The sequence below is a fragment of the Lemur catta genome, chromosome 1 (genome assembly GCF_020740605.2).
Source record: "Lemur catta isolate mLemCat1 chromosome 1, mLemCat1.pri, whole genome shotgun sequence".
Lineage (NCBI taxonomy): Eukaryota > Metazoa > Chordata > Mammalia > Primates > Lemuridae > Lemur > Lemur catta.
The window spans coordinates 174506491-174523394 of NC_059128.1; the positions used below are offsets into that span (position 1 = coordinate 174506491).

At 42.3% G+C, this 16904-nt stretch overlaps 1 protein-coding gene across 1 annotated transcript in view; it reads right to left on the reverse strand.

The window, feature by feature from the left end:
* The window catches only part of PCOLCE2 (procollagen C-endopeptidase enhancer 2), a 62297-nt gene extending 45789 nt beyond the window's left edge, over window positions 1–16508 (reverse strand). The window contains exons 1-2 of the mRNA XM_045539394.1: window positions 16152–16508; window positions 15062–15170 (exon numbers count right to left, since the gene is read on the reverse strand). Of these exons, the coding sequence (XP_045395350.1) occupies window positions 15062–15170; window positions 16152–16234 (192 nt within the window). The 5' untranslated portion in view covers window positions 16235–16508. The remainder of the gene's footprint in view (window positions 1–15061; window positions 15171–16151) is intronic.
* Window positions 16509–16904: the final 396 nt, after the last annotated feature.

Here is a 16904-nt window from a genome sequence, read left to right on the forward strand (position 1 = left end):
CACGAACAGGAAGCAAGTTGTAATCTGCTGCCTGTTCCCTCTGCTGGTAAAGCCATATCTGGAATGGCATTCTGCTGTACCACTCAGCTTAACATGTCAAAGATCCCTTGACGCCCCTGCCACTGGTGCTCCACCCCTATCTGCCTGGTACAGTCAGTTGCATCTCCATCATTCCAGTTTGCTCAGGCCAAAAACCTTGAAGTCATCCCTGACTCCTCTTTTTCTCTTCTATGCCACATCTTGTCCATCGGCAATTTTTATTGGCTCTATTTAAAACTACATCCAGAAACAGACTATCCCTTACCACCTGCATGGCTCCCATGCTGGTCCAAGCCATCATCATCTCTCATCTGAACTACAGCAACAGCCTCCTACCTGGTCTCCCCACTTCACTCTTGCACCCACGGTCTATTCTCAGCACAGCACCCTGGGTGATCCTTCTAAAACCCATGTCAGTTATGACACTCCTCTGCTTATAACCCTGCAGTGACTCTGCTGTGGTTAGTTTTATGTGTCAACTTGGCTAGACTAGTTATTTAATCAAACACTAATCTAGGAATTTCTGTGAAGGTGTTTTGTAAATGTGGTGAACGTCTACAATCGGCTCACTTCAAGGAAAGGAGATTGTCTTCCATAACATGGGTGGGCCTCACCCAATCAGTTGGAAGTCCTTAAGCACGAAACTGAGATTTCCCTGAGGAAGAAGAAATTCTGCCTCTAGAGTGCAGCATTAGTTTCTCACAGAGAGTTTCCAGCCTGCTGATTTGCCCTACAAATTTCAGACTGGCTAGCCTCCACAATCCCACAATCACATAAAGGAATTACTTGAAAATAAATCTCTTTATATGTATATATACATTAAATATACATATATACATGTATTAATATATACACACATACACGTGTTTTTTATATATATATATATATATATGCATACACACACATATGTGTGTGTATATATATCCCCTATTGGTTCTATTAATACTTTTCTGGAGAACTCTGATACAGTCTTCCTGTGACAAATGTCTTCCATTTGTCCCTTGGGACCCACTCTCATCCCATCTCTACCCTACTGTCCTTCCTGGGTGGTTGACCTAAATGAGTGCATCCACAGCTGTCTTCTAGTTGCTTCTGGCCATGGGAAGCTCCAACAGCACATTGAAAATAAAGGATAAAGAGGGGAGTTGAGTCACAGCATTTACTTCCCTACTATGTCTCTACCAGTTCACCTTCCACTGACTCCTGGGATCTAGTAACAGCTCCCTCCCCCTTGGGGGCCAGAAGTGGTGACAGCTTGGCTGCTACTAGCTCCGTGTTGCTCCACTATCCTTTGTGACTCCCCTACTATTTTGAACAGTCCCTTTGAAAATAAACCCTCCTTGAATCATTATATTTTGAGTGTGCTGTTTTCTACTGGGGCCCTGACTGACAGGCTTTCCATCATAGTGGTCCACTGCGCCCTGCAGGGTCTGCCTGACTCTTCCCTCCGTGACCTCAGCTTCTTCGACCCTCCCCCTTGTTCATTCCACAGGCCTCTTCGCTGCTCCTAGTGCACCCGGGGCCTCTAAAGCTCCTCAAGGGCGAGAGTCTCTGTCCGTCTGCTTCACTGATGTATCCCATGTGCCTAGAATGGTAGATGCTCAGTGAATATTTGCTCCACAAGGCAGATAAAATAATCTCATCGACCCCCATACCAACAGCCTTCCTTATTGCATCCACAATAGGTGCTCTACCTTCTATCTTCATCATAGCTCACAAAATAATCCCTAAGTGAAAAAAGAAATTAGCCTCCGCTGGCCTGGCTCTGCCATACAGAACTAGCATGTCTGCTTCCCTCACACACTTGCTTTACTCAGCCAGGGCCAAGTACCATCATGAACAGGATGACAAATTTTATTTTTTATATAAAAGTTATGGCCTAAATGCAATAAATACTTAAAACTTACGTACATTATTAAAGGTGACTTTATCTAATGTTACAAATGCCAGTGCAACATTCAATTCTACAAATGTTAGAATTATGGTATAATCTCATCTCTATCATTCAATCTTACATTACTTACATTTTCATAAGCATTTATTGACTCTAAAAGAACATGTTTTTCTTAAAGTTAACTAGCTAATAATATAATATGCTCTCTTAATTCATATTAACTATTGATCCATTTCCCTGTGTAGCTATTTGCAAGTTCAACCCCAAATGGTTTTATATATAAAATTAACATCTTTCAAAGTTAACATTAATATTGCAGAATTGTACTCTTGCATATGCAAGAAGCATAATATATATTTTTACTTCAACTGAGTAGTGGAATGTAGACATAGAAAGCATATGACAGGCCGGGCGCGGTGGCTCACGCCTGTAATCCTAGCCCTCTGGGAGCCGAGGCGGGTGGATCGCTCGAGGTCAGGAGTTTGAGACCAGCCTGAGCGAGACCCCGTCTCTACTAAAAAAAAAATAGAAATAAACTATCTGGACAACTAAAAATATATATAGAAAAAATTAGCCGGGCATGGTGGCACATGCCTGTAGTCCCAGCTACTCGGGAGGCTGAGGCAGTAGGATTGCTTAAGCCCAGGAGTTTGAGGTTGCTGTGAGCGAGGCTGACGCCACGGCACTCACTCTAGCCTGGGCAACAAAGTGACACTCTGTCTCAAAAAAAAAAAAAAAAAAAAAAAAGAAAGCATATGACAGCTTTGTTCATGATTCTTCTGGAATGTCCACCTATAATTGAAAGTGAATATTCAGAAACTGACATTAAACACAAACAGCATGCTGCTTTGTTCATGTCACTGATGTTGTTACACTGACTGACTGATGGTTACTCAATACAATCATACCGTGAGTGATAATGCAGAAACCCGGGGGTGGAGCTCAACTCGAGACACAGCAATGAAGGACATAGGAAGAGAGCATCTCTTTCAACTGTAGAATTCTGTGGACTATGAAAATTTATACGTATCCTTTCTCCAGAGATCTTTGAAAACAAATCAACACTTTTCTGCAGAAATCTATTCTTTATATCTACAGTCCCCAACCCCCAGGCCACGGATCATACCTGTTTGTGGCCTGTTAGGACCGGGCCACACAGCAGGAGCAGAGTGGTGGTGAGCCAGCCAAGCTTCATCTGTATTTACAGCTGCTCCCCATCACTCGCATCACCACCGCCTGAGCTCTGCCTCCTGTGAGAGCTGTCACTGTCTACCATCACCCCCACATGGACTGTCTATTTGCAGGAAAACAAGCTCACGGATTCCACTGATTCTGGATTATGGTGAGTTGTGTAATTATTTCATTATATATTACAATGTAATAATAGAAATAAAGTGCACAATAAATGTAATGTGCTTGAATCATCCTGAAACCACCCCCCAACCATGGAAAAACTGTCTTCCATGAAACTGGTCCCTGGTGACAAAAGGTTGGGGACCGCTGCTTTAGATGGATGGAGTAGTGGACTTATTCATTCTTTCACTCAACTACTATTACATGTGTCAAGCATTATGTCACTGGGACAACAGACAACTAAAACAAGGGCCTTGTCCTCAAGAACTTCACAGTTTAGTAGGAGAGACAGAGTAGTAAATAGACGTATATAATACAGTGCAATCAGTGTTACAATCAAGACACCCCCTGCATCTCTTTGGTTCTCCTGGAGAGAGTTGGAACCCATTCTATTAAGTGAAGTATCCCAAGAATGGAAAAATAAGCATCACATGTACTCACCAGCAAACTGGTTTCCCTGACCATCACCTAAGTGCACATTTGCGAATAACACCAATTGGGTATTGGACAGAGGTGGTGGCTAGGGGGAAGGGATGGGTGCATACCTATGTGATGAGTGCAGTGAGCACTGTCTAGGGAATGGACACACTTGAAGCTCAGACTTGGGGGGATGGGGGTGCATGGGTGAAATATATAACCTGAACTTTTGTACCCCCATGATGAGCTGAAATAAAAAAAAAGACACCCCCTGAATGCTATGGGAACACAAAGGAAGTGGACGACCAGTCCACACTGGGGGATAGAGAGGTAGTCTGGCAAACTGTCTGATAATTCCCTTCTGACTTAATAATTCTATAATTTATTTATATTTTAAGAAATATAGTTTTGTTATTTCCTGATGTATATAGTTAAGATTTATAGGGAATAATAAAACAATATATGCATAGCTATGATTTATAGAGATAAACTGATATATCTAAGATTTGTGTGAAATAAAATAACTTCATTATATAATAATAAAAACAAGTACATTAGGCATCTCTTGGAGTAGCTGCCTGGCTCCTGATGATTCTCTTGTTTAAAAAATATATATGTATCTTCAAACAATACATGTTTAGTTAACCATTAAAGAACAATGGCTCAAGTTCCCAACAGCTGATAACCGTGCGAGCATCCTCTTCAAAATGCCAGTTATTTTGGACCATCAGAACATCTCCGGGGACATCTACGTAGGCCCACAAAGCAGTCTGGCTTACTAGTGAGTGTTCATCATGTCTTTCCTCTCTTCTGGAAACCAGTCTGGCAGTTCCTCAACAAGCTAAACATAGAATTAGCACACGATCCAGCAGTTCTACTCCTGGGTATATACCCAAAGGAATTGAAAGTACCAATGTTCACAACAGCATTATTCAAAATACTCAAAATAGCCAAAAGGTAGAAACAACCCAAGTGTCCATCAAAAGATGAATGTATAAACAAAATGTCCCTGCTGATGGAAGTATCCTGCAGGTCCCCAAAACAGGCCCATGCAGAGGAAGTCTCTGTTTCCAGGGTGCTATTTCCTGATGTTCCCTCCACCCCATAAATGTTGTCGAGAGTTGTGAATGAGTGTGATGAAAACAGCTTCCTTCTAACTCTGCACCACGCTGTGTCACCTGGAACCCAGGGCAACATTACTCACAAAAACAGACCCGTCAGCTCCTCCCTGTCCACATCCACAAATCATCTCTCAAAAGTCAAAAACCCAAACAAATCAAACAAAAAGAAGCAAAGAAACAAACCAAACCTACCACCCTCACCACAGGAGCTAACCTTGATCCACGAGCAAGGCCTTTCCATTCATAAACAGCCAGGACACATTGTGTTCTCTACTTACAATGAATGAGAAGCCTCAGAAATGCTATTTAACGCCACGTCGTAAATTCTCTGCACTCAGAGCAGAGGTGACCACGTAGTTTCTCCAAGAACCACCAGTGGATAGATGCTTTGCATCATCCAGGTTTCAGCTCAAATGCCACCTCATCAGCGTCACTTGCTTACATTCCCTTGTTTTATTGTCTTCATGGTACTTATTCCTGCCCTGTCTATTTTATTGTTTCTCTCCAGCTTCCAGAACATAAGCACCATTAGTGGAGGGACCTTCACTACTAAATCCCCAGAATACAAAACAGGGCCTGACACACAATAAGTGTTCAATAAATATTTTGTGAATGAACAGTAATTATTTTTTGAGTATTTACCATGTGCTAGGCACTGTTCTTAATGCCACACGTGTAATAACTAATTTAATTCCCAAAGAAATCCTATGAGGTAGGGAGTATTATTATCCATATTTTATAGATGAAGAAACTGAGGGACAGGGAGATTAAGTAAGAAGCCACAAATCATCAGCTAGTAAGTAATCGCTTTGGTAATGATTAAAACAATAGTGAACTCTTTTTTCTTATGGTCTGTGGGTCACTGGTCTTAGCTGGATGGTTACAGCTTGAATTCTCTCACACGATTACTATCAGTTAGTAGCTGGGGCTTGAGTCTTCCGAAGGCTTCGTTGGACTGGCCCTTCAAAATGACTTCTTCACTCACTTGTCTGGCACCTCAGCTGGGAAGACTGGACCACCCAGGGGCTGCCTGAGCATCTCTCTCTCTCTGCACAAAGCCTCTCTACACGAGTAGGCTGGGCTTTCTCATAGCACAGTGGTCCTTACGAGGCAGCTAGCTCCCCCCAAGTGCACATTTTAAGAGACAAAGGCAGAAGATGACAGATTTCTTGTGCCCTCACCCCACAAGTCACATAGTGTCACCTCTGTCCCATCCCATTTGCTCCACAGGGCCAACTACCAGAAAAAGGAGGTGTGGTGACTGAAGGGCCATCTTTGGAGACTCACCACCACGGTAGTGGAGCTGGTATTTGAACCTAGGCAGTCTGGCTCCAGAAACTACACTTCTAGTAACTACACTCTTAACCACTATATCACAGTGTGTCTATTAGGAACAAATAAATAAATTCTTTATATAATTTGTATAATTAGAGGGGTCTATTCTGGTGATTTGGGACTCCAAAGATAAATTAAAGTCTCTGTCTCTAAAGACAGAAAATTATTTGCAATTTTCTGACAATCCTTTCTCTGCTTCTAAACACCCTAGTTTCAAAAGTCAAGGAGAACATTGAGTTGGTGCAAGGGTGGGATGTGGCTGGTTGAAGTAGGGAAGGCTTGGAAATGTTTCTGTGGACAAAGTCCATGATCTTATGAAAGATCATATTTTAAATGAAGAAAGGACATAGTGAGTAGGAATGGGTATTTCCAATGGGAAAGCGCCATGCCCCAAAGGGATTACCATCCAGCTTGAAACAGGTTGGCCTGTAGACAAGTTCTACACAAACACCACACTTTCATGCCTTATTACAGCCTTGGAAAACAGGTTAAAAAAATAATCAACATCACCACCATTTATAGAGCGCCTGCTTCTACCAAGCCCTGTGCCAAGGGCCTTTCATCTCCTGCCTCCTTCAATCCTCACATCAACCTTACACGGCAGGCTTGACCATTATGTCTGGGATAACAACTTCAGAAAGTTCCAAAAACTTCATCACGTACCTAGTAAATGCCTGGACAGGGATTTGAATCCACCTCAGTATGACTCTCAAATGCCCATTCTTCTAGTCACTGAGCAATGTCACACACACAACCCTCCACCATGATTCCTGTCACCCTGTGCCATTGTTATTTGTTTCTGGGACGTAACAACTAGCGACAGCCTCCTAACCTCCCCAAGCCCCATTCAGGAATTTGATTTTCCAATGACTGCAGTCTCTGTGTCTATCCAGCACCCGATCTCTGGTAGGTACTTTACAAACAGTTTTAATGAATGAATGAATTATAGTTTCTTCAGAGGAGCTCAGTTGTAGCCCAGGGATTTCAGAAGGTCTGTGTCTAGGAATCATTTCTAGGAACACTTAGCAGCAATGACGTTGTCACTGGCTACCCCCCATGCCTCCTTTCTTGTCAGCCGGGTCCATGTAACAGCCCATCTCTGACTAAATGGTCTTTCCCTCCTTCACATTTTGGAAAACACTATTTTATTATATGCAGTGCTTAGGAGTGTCTTGGGGGGTGAGGTGGTAAAATAGAGGTGATATTTAGCGGCAGGGCTTGTCCTTTGGGCAGGTTTAATTCCAACTCCCCACTTCTCTGTGGGTGTTTGATTTATTTTTGGATGTTTATATTGGTTTTCCAAAGACTTGCCACACTGACTCTCATGATCTAACAAATAATGTATCAGAAGAAAACACTTCTTTTCTCTCAAGTTCCTACAGTAGGAAATTCAAGAGTGCTGCTGCCACTGTTGATAAAGCTGCTAAATTATAAGGTGCAACTGTGTAAACTGACGGTAGTGATTACATTTTTTGTAGGATCAAAGAACAACGATCCATACATATAACATTTCTCTGTGCAAGGAACATAGGACAGCAACTATCCACAGGAGCACTTTCCTAACTCTAAGCAAAACAATGTAGGAAAAAAAAAAACAAAACTCTTAGAATTAGGAGCCCTCTAAATGCTCCCCTGGTCTCCAGCATTAAGCAAGCAACAAATCAGACCATTCCCTTTTCTACTGTCAATACCTGATAGATTTTAAGGAATTTGCAAATTTATGGTATAATTCTAATTTGCCCATAATTTCACATCATAAATTGAACTCTGGAGGTAGACAAGCAATGTAAAAGTAATTTCATCAGTCTTTTAAATAATATATTCCTAAAAATCCTTTCTAGGTGTTTTACCTGTATTAAACTCCTCAATTTACACTGTTTCTAAAAAATGTGTTATCTTCATATTCTATTATTATAGTGATATTTCAGGAAAGAATGACTTTTTTGGTCGTGAATATATTAATTAAAAAAATATCCAAAGAAGATTTCATTTTCATGTGTTCTCATTTTCCTCTGTACTCATTAAATCCTTTCTAAGGCATCTGCCTGAACAAGCACTAAAAATACAAGCAGTACAAATAAGCATATTTATAATACATCAGGTTTTCAATCAGTAAAAACATACTCAATTTCCATGTGAAAGAGCAAAGGAAAACAAAATAAAAACAAGCAACAGAAGCCCTCAAAAACAAGCAGAAAACTAAACAAATTTAGAAAAATTAGAGCGAGGCCCAGTGGGAAAATGTCACCTACAGTACTTGCTTACTTATTTAGGATTTATATTTGCCCTGCTTCCCAGAAGGATTTAAGGCAACAAGGAAAACTTTTTAATCCTTCTAGTGTCTTATCAACTGAAACCCAATTAGAACAGTTTATATATCATAAGAATCATAAAGTTTCTGAATTATACTCTCTGGATTAAAAAACAAACAAAAACCACTGTGCTCTTATCCCATTCATATGATATTGGATATGCAGACATTCTCTGTAAATTATACTCATTTTTTCTACCTTTGAATGTAAATAATATTAACTCAAGCATTGGGTTAAATTACTATTCAGGCAGCTGAAATAATGAGCCTCATACAACAAATGCATATGTACTTTTTTGTTTTTTTAAAACCTATAGTTAAGACTGGAATTTAAGTCTCTATATAATTCTAAATCCTACATACAGTTCAAAGCCAGGAAATATATGTTTAAAGCCAAAATTCCATTCCCCTATCTGTCCTGCTGTGGTTATGCCAGGCAAATAATAGTTACAGTAATTTTAGAACCCCTTGCTATATCCTTAAGTATAATTAAACAACTTAAACATTGAGTTCCTGCCTAAATTCCCTATTTGTTTTCTCAAATTATATACCTAGCACTGATATTACTAGAACATCACTGTATGTCTCAATTTTCCCGCAGCCCCATCCCCACCACTGCTGAATTTCTTCCCATAAAGCCATATAAATGTTACTGAGAAGACATAAATCCCAATCACATTTTTAATCTACTAGTTCTTTAAACTGAATGTGAAGACCATTTAAATTTAATCAGGCTTCTGGAGGATGGATTCAGTATGATGATTTTAACATACATAAGTTACAAAATTACCCCCGAGGCAATGGTACAGGAATGTCTTTACATAATTGTTAGGCATATTTGGAATTATTAAGGCACACGTTAAATAGTCCTGTGAAGTCAAGCAAAGCCTTACAGAGGACACAGTAACAATTTCTCAGTCTTAGAGTAGCACAGATGTAAAATAGGTCATAACATCTTTTATTCTTTGCATAGGACGATAATTTTTATCTTTAATAATCTAAGAGCTTCAATAATTTTTAAAAGCGAAAATCAGCCTTATTCCAAATTATCAATACTTACAACTACCAACAGTGAGTATTATAATTCACACACATAACTGTTGTTGAGTCTCTTGTTTAACTACTCCCCACCAGATTATAAACTCCCTGAGGACAGAAATGATGCCTTATTTTTTTACGCCCAGGGCCCAACCCAATGCCTACTACACAGTAGGTGCTCAATTGATGTTGGTGAATGTTTATTTATTGGATAAATAGGTACATAAGAGTGTAATTATATCACTGAGTTACAAAGTTTTGTGCTAGTCTTTTCATACCATTTACAAGTATGATGATATTAGGTAAGGTACAAATTCTTTAGATCTCAGTTTCCCCACTTATGAAATGAGCGTACTAATGTCCATACTACCAATCTCACAGAATTGGATGCAAATGAAATAAAATGATTCAATATATTTGAAGGTATGCTAAAAACCATATACAGTATTATTAGTTTAGTTCTATGATTTCTATAACAAGTATACAGTCATGTGTTGCTTGACGATGGAGAGACAGTCTAAGAAATGCTTTGTTAGGTGATTTCATCCTTGTTGCAAACATTATCGAGTGCACTTACACAAACCCAGATGGGATAGCCTAATACCCACCTGAGTTCTATGGCATGGGCTATCGCTCCTAGGCTACAAACATGTATGGCATGTTCTGTAATGAATACCATAGGTCACTGTCACACGGTTGTAAGTATTTATGCATCCAAACATGGAAAAGGTACAGTAAAACTATGGTAATATAATCTTATGGAACTGCTGTTGTATATGCCGTCATCCTTGACCAAAACATTGTTATGCAACACATGACATATTTACTTCCAGCTGGATAGAAAAAATAGATAGTTATCAAAATGATAACACCTGCATTACCAGGAGAATCTGAAGATCTTTCTACATAAGATAACTTATCCTTTTTTTACTTCAGCATGAAGTAACTAAATAGGGAAAAATTTGCCACATACTTTTAGCTTAAATGGGACTGATTCTACCTACTGCCACATCCTCCTCCCATTTCTGGCAAAGGTCTGTGACTCTCTGACCCTCCCAGAGTATTTACTTCACAGCTAAAAGGATAAAAAGTTGTTTTCTGGTTGGACCCCCAGTACTAAATTTTAAAGTGCTCAAACTTTTGCTGATTTTTCCCAAGTCAGATTGATGCTGAAAAGAGTAACTGAAACCTTAAATTGGTTTATTTCAGTACCTTTAAAATCTTTTGGGGAATAAAGAGGGGATTATAAATAATAAACAAAAACCTTGTAATTTCCATAATAATTTATAACAATAGGACCACATATGTGGATTACATCATTTTAAAAACTGATTTGTAAATTATTCGCAGCTTTAAATCTAAGAACAAAATCATTTCACCAGTCTCTGCATACCAATTGCTATTTTGGTTAGGTAATAACAGCAACTGCCTTACACATTTAGATGTGATATTTGGTTTTATGTTTGGGAACCTATTTTGATTAACAATTCTTATATACCTGTTCAAGGAGAGTTCCCAGAAGGTTCCAGGCTTTAAGTTTCCTCTAATTTGCAGTTGCTGTAAACAAAGGTCCAGCTGGTTCCACTTAGCCATCCATACCATATGTAGCCCAAGTCAAACTCTGGATGGAGTTGCTTTCACAAGGTATTATTTTGCTATTGTGCCTATTTTTTATTTTAAAAAATATTTATATCAAATCATCAATATGTAGCTCTAATTCTATTATAGGAATTATAAAATGAAGTTATGGGTAAAAATATCAAGGAGCAGAACTATTGGTGACTTGCCAAGTTTGCAATGAATTTATAATGAAACCCTTAATGGAAAGATGATCTTTATGTGAGGGGTGCCTGTGGAGCAAGAATGCAAGGTGCCTGGTGGGCTTCATCTCACTTCCCACTCGCAGCCTCAGAAGCACATTCTAGCGGGCAGCTCCCCTGCTTGCAGCGCCTCTGAAGTCATCTGTGTGTCTCCAGCACCTGGCACCATGCCTGGTGGGCTCTTCCAAACATTTCTTGCCCTATGTAGCGGTGAACTACATCACACTGGCTGTGTTTTTGTTCACAATGGTCCACTGTCCCCTACTTCCTTTACAGATCTCAGAGATGTTACTGTCTCCTGCACAGAATCTTGTCCTGCAGGAGAACCACTGTAACAGAGGGGTCCAAGTGGTCAGATGTCAACATCTGGACTTTCATTTCTTGCTGCAGGGCTTGGTACAGGTGGAGCTACTAGTTCTCCTCCTTAAATCATTTAGGGCGACTTTTGCCTCACCCCTATCCTGTTGTTCTTCCAAGCCTGCTTAGAAGAAGGCTGGTCACCATTTTCCAAAGGATTATACATACCTTATCTGTCATCACACTCAACATCCCCATATGTGAGGACTAGGGTGTTTTATGCAGATGTTATTTAGGTTACAGTCCCAAAAATCAACTCCTGCAGGAAACTAAGAAACCCTCAACCCCATCATGGATTACAAAATATTTAACTATTTTGTAATACTCAGATTCTCTACGATTTAGTCTCTAGTCATACATTTTTGAGAACATACTCTGCAAAATTAATTAGTAAAATCTAAAACTAGTTGAGGTCACCAAGAGCTGGTGGCCAAAAAGATAAAGCTGAGTCAAGAGGCTTGAGTTCCAGTCACAGATCCAACAACTGTGGAGAACAAGCATCAACTTCCCTATTTGCAAAGCAGCACGGAGCACCTTTGTCTGCAACCTGTCTTTACGTAAGTAAAATTAACACCAAAAATTCTCTAGAACAGCATTTTCCAGAGAAACTTTTGGTCATGATGGAAATATTCAGATTATCTGTTGTCCAGTAGAGTAGCCACTATCCACATGTGGCTATCAAGCACTGGAAATGTGGCTGGTATGACTGAGGAACTAATTTTTTTTTCTTAGGACAAGGTCTTGCTTTGTCACCCAGGCTAGAGTGCAAGGTCGCCATCATAGCTCACTGCAGGGTTGAACTCCTGGGCTCAAACAATCCTCCTGCCTCAGTCTCCCAAGTAGCTAGAATCATAGGTGTGAGCCACCATGCCCAAACCATAATTTAAATTTAAACAGCCAACATAGACAGTGTATTGGACAGTACAGCTAAGAAATTGCTATACAAATTTTAAAGTACTTTAGTATAAGGACAAATCTAAATTTCCAACCTGCAGGCTGTACTTCCAAACCAGAAAGTCTAATACGATTGTCCAGAGAGTTTGGTTGTGACAACTGGCATTCACCTTTCTTAAAGCATACAAACATTAAAATCAGACTTTTCCCCATTCTCCCATTGGTAAGATATAGTTTAATGAAAACCATTTGGTGGTAAAAGCCACCTTGCTGGGACACATCTCCAATTTGGAAGAATGGAATGGGAGGCTGGTGACTCTCCAGCTACAGGAACTGAAGTTTGAGAGCCACTCTGAGATTTTCCCATGTCAAGCGAGTAGTCTCAGGGATGTTATAATAAAAGTGATATTAAATCGCCCAGAGGGAATTCTATTCTTGGTTTACTGGCTGCAGGAGCAGGAAAATGGACAGGACCAATCGGCTTTGAGATGGCCGTTCACATACTGCCTTAGAGAGCACAGCCCTGTCTGGAACAGCAGCCAACCCAGAGCCTGGAGCATCCGGGCTCTGAGCTGATGCCACCACACGCTAACTGCAGGCAGAGCTGCTGAGAGAACACCTTAGGCAGGAGACTCCACATTTCTTCATCTTCTTTGTTGCCACCCTTGTCCACTCCACCATATTCTGTCTCCTGGATGCCACAGCAGCTTCCTAGCTGGTCTCCCTGCTTCCACTCTTAACTGCCTACCGCTCGTCCTCCACACAGCAGTTGGAGGGACCTTTTAAAATCAGATAATCTCATTCCTCTGCTTAAGAGCCTCCAGTGGCTTCCTACTCAAATTTCAAACTCCTCACCATGGCCTACTGGGGCCTGCTCACCTTTGTCACTTCTCGTCCCAGTATCCCCTTGCTCATTCAGTTCCAGCCACACTGATCTCCTTGCTTTGTTGTTCAGACAAATCAAGCTTCCTCCCCCATCTGGCAATGAGTTGAAGGGTTTTACATATACTATCTCATTTGGTCTTCACAATAATCCTGAGTTTTAAAGAAAGTAAATCCTGGCTACACAGTTTATGAGAGATGAAATGAGAATTTGAACCCGGGAAGTCTGACTGCTGAGCACACAGCCTTTATCTTTATGTTACACCCAGATGGATTATCCATCATACTCCCCTCCTCACCCATACGCACACGGGAATGAGGCAATCGGGCTTCTCCAGATGCAAACCCCTCCTTTATCGAGGAAAACCTTCACTGTACACCCACACCAACACCATCCGTAATACCCAGAACACGTGGCCACCTGTGAATTTCTACACGTTAGGCACATGATGCCTCTCAGCCATTGATTTTCTTGGATCATTTTAAATTTACATCCATTTAATTACAATTAAAACACAATTACAATAAGAAAGTGAAATAAGGCTCCCAACAAACATAAAAGGAACTTGACTTTATTTCTCGGTGGGAATGCCTCCTTGCAAAATAGGTTTTACTTTACGTAAAGTTGGGCTTACCAACTGTTTCATCAAGTCCATTTCTATAATTGTTCAGGCCTCAGCTTCCCCATCTATAAAATGGGGATAATACTACTTTCTCACAGAGTGGTTTTGAGGATTCAGTGTGATTGTGCTTGCTAACTACTTGGTACGGTAAGTGCTAGTTTACACAGTCAGAGGTAGCTACTTTTAAAAATCATAATCTGTGGCTGGTACAATCTGACTGAATGAAGCTCTCAGTGAACCAATGTGCTCAGTTACCAAACAACTTCCCAACAATGAAAAAATGAAGATAACAGTCAGTGCTATGCTGCCTGGAAAGATGACTCATTCCAGCAGACTCTAAATCCAGGCTTTTTTTTTTTTTTTTTAACTAGCTGTCTCTAAATCCAGCTTCTTAGCTTGACTCAGCATAATCTGTGCCATTACTAACCAGCATGGGCATTTTATCGGCCCTGGGTTGCTATTTAGGTCCCCCCTCCTCCTTACTGTTTTTCCCTATTCTTAGATTGCCTTGAGTGGTGGTTTCAATCCAGGGACATTAAGTAGTTTTTTTTTTTCTTTTTCTTTTCCTAATGGGTATAGAGTAGTCAAAGGACTACCTTTGATCTATTTCCCACTGGGAATTTATGAAGGTACAAACAACAAATAACTCCTAAAGGTCATTACAACAGGACTTTGACTGAAAAATAGCCTTAATTATGAATCTATAAAACTCAACTGAGTCTGGATGGGTTTTCAGAAACACATCTGCTTTAAGCATTTATTCCTTCAAGCATTATCTTGTGCTTTCTAATCGCTAACACAGGGCATGACTAGATCTATTAATGCAAATCTTCCAAATAGTTGAAGTAAATCCAACATTTCCCTATTTTAGGCATTTGCCTCTAACTCAAATCCTGACACCAGAGGGAAAAGGCAGCAGCCTTCCACTGTTTCCAACATCCACTTCCAGGAGAATATCTTTTTAAAAAAGTGCTTACTGTGATTTTCCAAGTACATTTGCTATTTGGAGGGTACACTCCAGGAAAACCTTCGCTGCCAATAAATCCAGACTCTCCAGTAAGAATGCCGCCACATGTGAAAACAGGTCTGGGAAAATAAAAGAAGAAAGGATACTTAATTTGACACATGGTCTAACAATCAAATGTCAACTTCAGAAAGGGGTAGCATATTAATATGGATAAAAGTTAACGTTGATTATAAAGGATCTGAAAGCTTGCTAGCTCTTAGACATTTAAATTATAGCCTGATAAAGCATTCAGTCCAGCTGCCATCTGTCTCCATCATAATGGCATATAATGAAGACCTCGACTTAGTGGTAAAGTCTTGTAGGAAAACGGTAAATGGATCAATTTAACTGGGGGGAGTGGGAGAGACGATAAGAGCCAGGCTGAGTGAGACTCATGGTTTTAAAGATAGACAAGCAATTGGTTACTATAAAAAAGTTTTAAGTTCCCAGATTTGGAGAGATGCCCAGTTCTCCTCCCCTTTTCTGAAAATCATTGGCCATTGGCAGAGCCTTCCACCGAAAAGGGAGGCTCACTTTGATGGGGGTGGAAGAGGAGATGCCCAAGTTTGCCCTGGGTCGGGTCCCTCAGCCCAGGTCCTAGGGGGTCCTGAGGTAGGCGAAGAGTTAACTTTCCGGAGCGGCTCCCAGGGCGCCGCGCGACTTGAGTTTTCCCCCAGGTTTACGTCTCCGGGCCAAGCCTCTCCCGGGAGGAAAACCGCGGTAAACCAGAGTCCACAGAGTTTGGGCCCTGGTGCTTCCCTCGGCCCCATAAACATTTGGGGAGAGAAGACGCAAGTCAGATTAAGCCCCCGCCACGTGGTGGCCGGGCCAGCCACGGGGCCATCCGGCAGGCGGGTCTGGGGCGCAGGAGGGAGCCCCGCGGGCGGGCGCGGTCCTGAGGTCCTGGGCGGGGCCCACGAGGGGTGGCGGCCGCCTGCGCCCCGGGGTGAGCGCGGGGCCCCGCGCTGGGGCACCCCGGCGCCCCGAAGCGGATCGAGTAAAGCAGCTGGCGAGGCTGCAGCGGCAGAGGAGGAAAGGAGGGAGGGCAGGGGTCGCGTTACCTCTCCGGGGACTGCTGCCGCGAGAGCTGGGTGGCGGCGGCCAGCAGCAGGCAGAGCGGGGCCCAGGCGATCGCGCCCCTCATGGCCAGTGTGGACGCTCGAGGCTCGCACCCCCCTTCGCACCCACCCAGGCTCACACGCCGACTCGCGCGCTGGCATAAACACGGGCGCACGCACCGGCCCGCGCTCCCCCGCTCTCGCACGCACCGCCGCGGGGCAGCCAGGTAGCGGGTGTGCGCGGCGGGCGGGGTGGGGGCGCTTTTAAAGGCGATCACGCTGCAGTCTGACTCGACGCTTAATTTCCCCTGAGGAGCCGCTCTGGCAGCCACAGGCCACTGCTGAATATCCCGTTTGTTCTCCGGCGGCAGGAGGGGCGGCTCCGAGGCCAGAGCCGCCTCCTCCCCTGGGGCGGGCGGGCGCCTCCGCCTTGCACCCCGGCACCCACGGCCCCTCTCGCGTCCGCGCGCGGGCACCGGAGAAGGGCGGGGAGGGGAGCCCGCCGAGAGTGGCGCCCAAGCGGGCCGGCTCCGAGGTCCGCAGACAATTCTCAGGGAGGGCTTCTTGGTTTGCTTTGCGGAATGTTTTTTTTTTTTTCCCCAGTTGCTTTTAAATAAAAAGTATTAGCGCGTGCTGGTCCCTGGAAAACCTGGGGTTCCTTCTTTATTTGTCTCCTTCAAACACCCAAGATCCAAGGAAAGAAGGGGGGAAGGAAAAGAGGAATTCTATCATATGTAACTGCTGCTCTTATTCTCT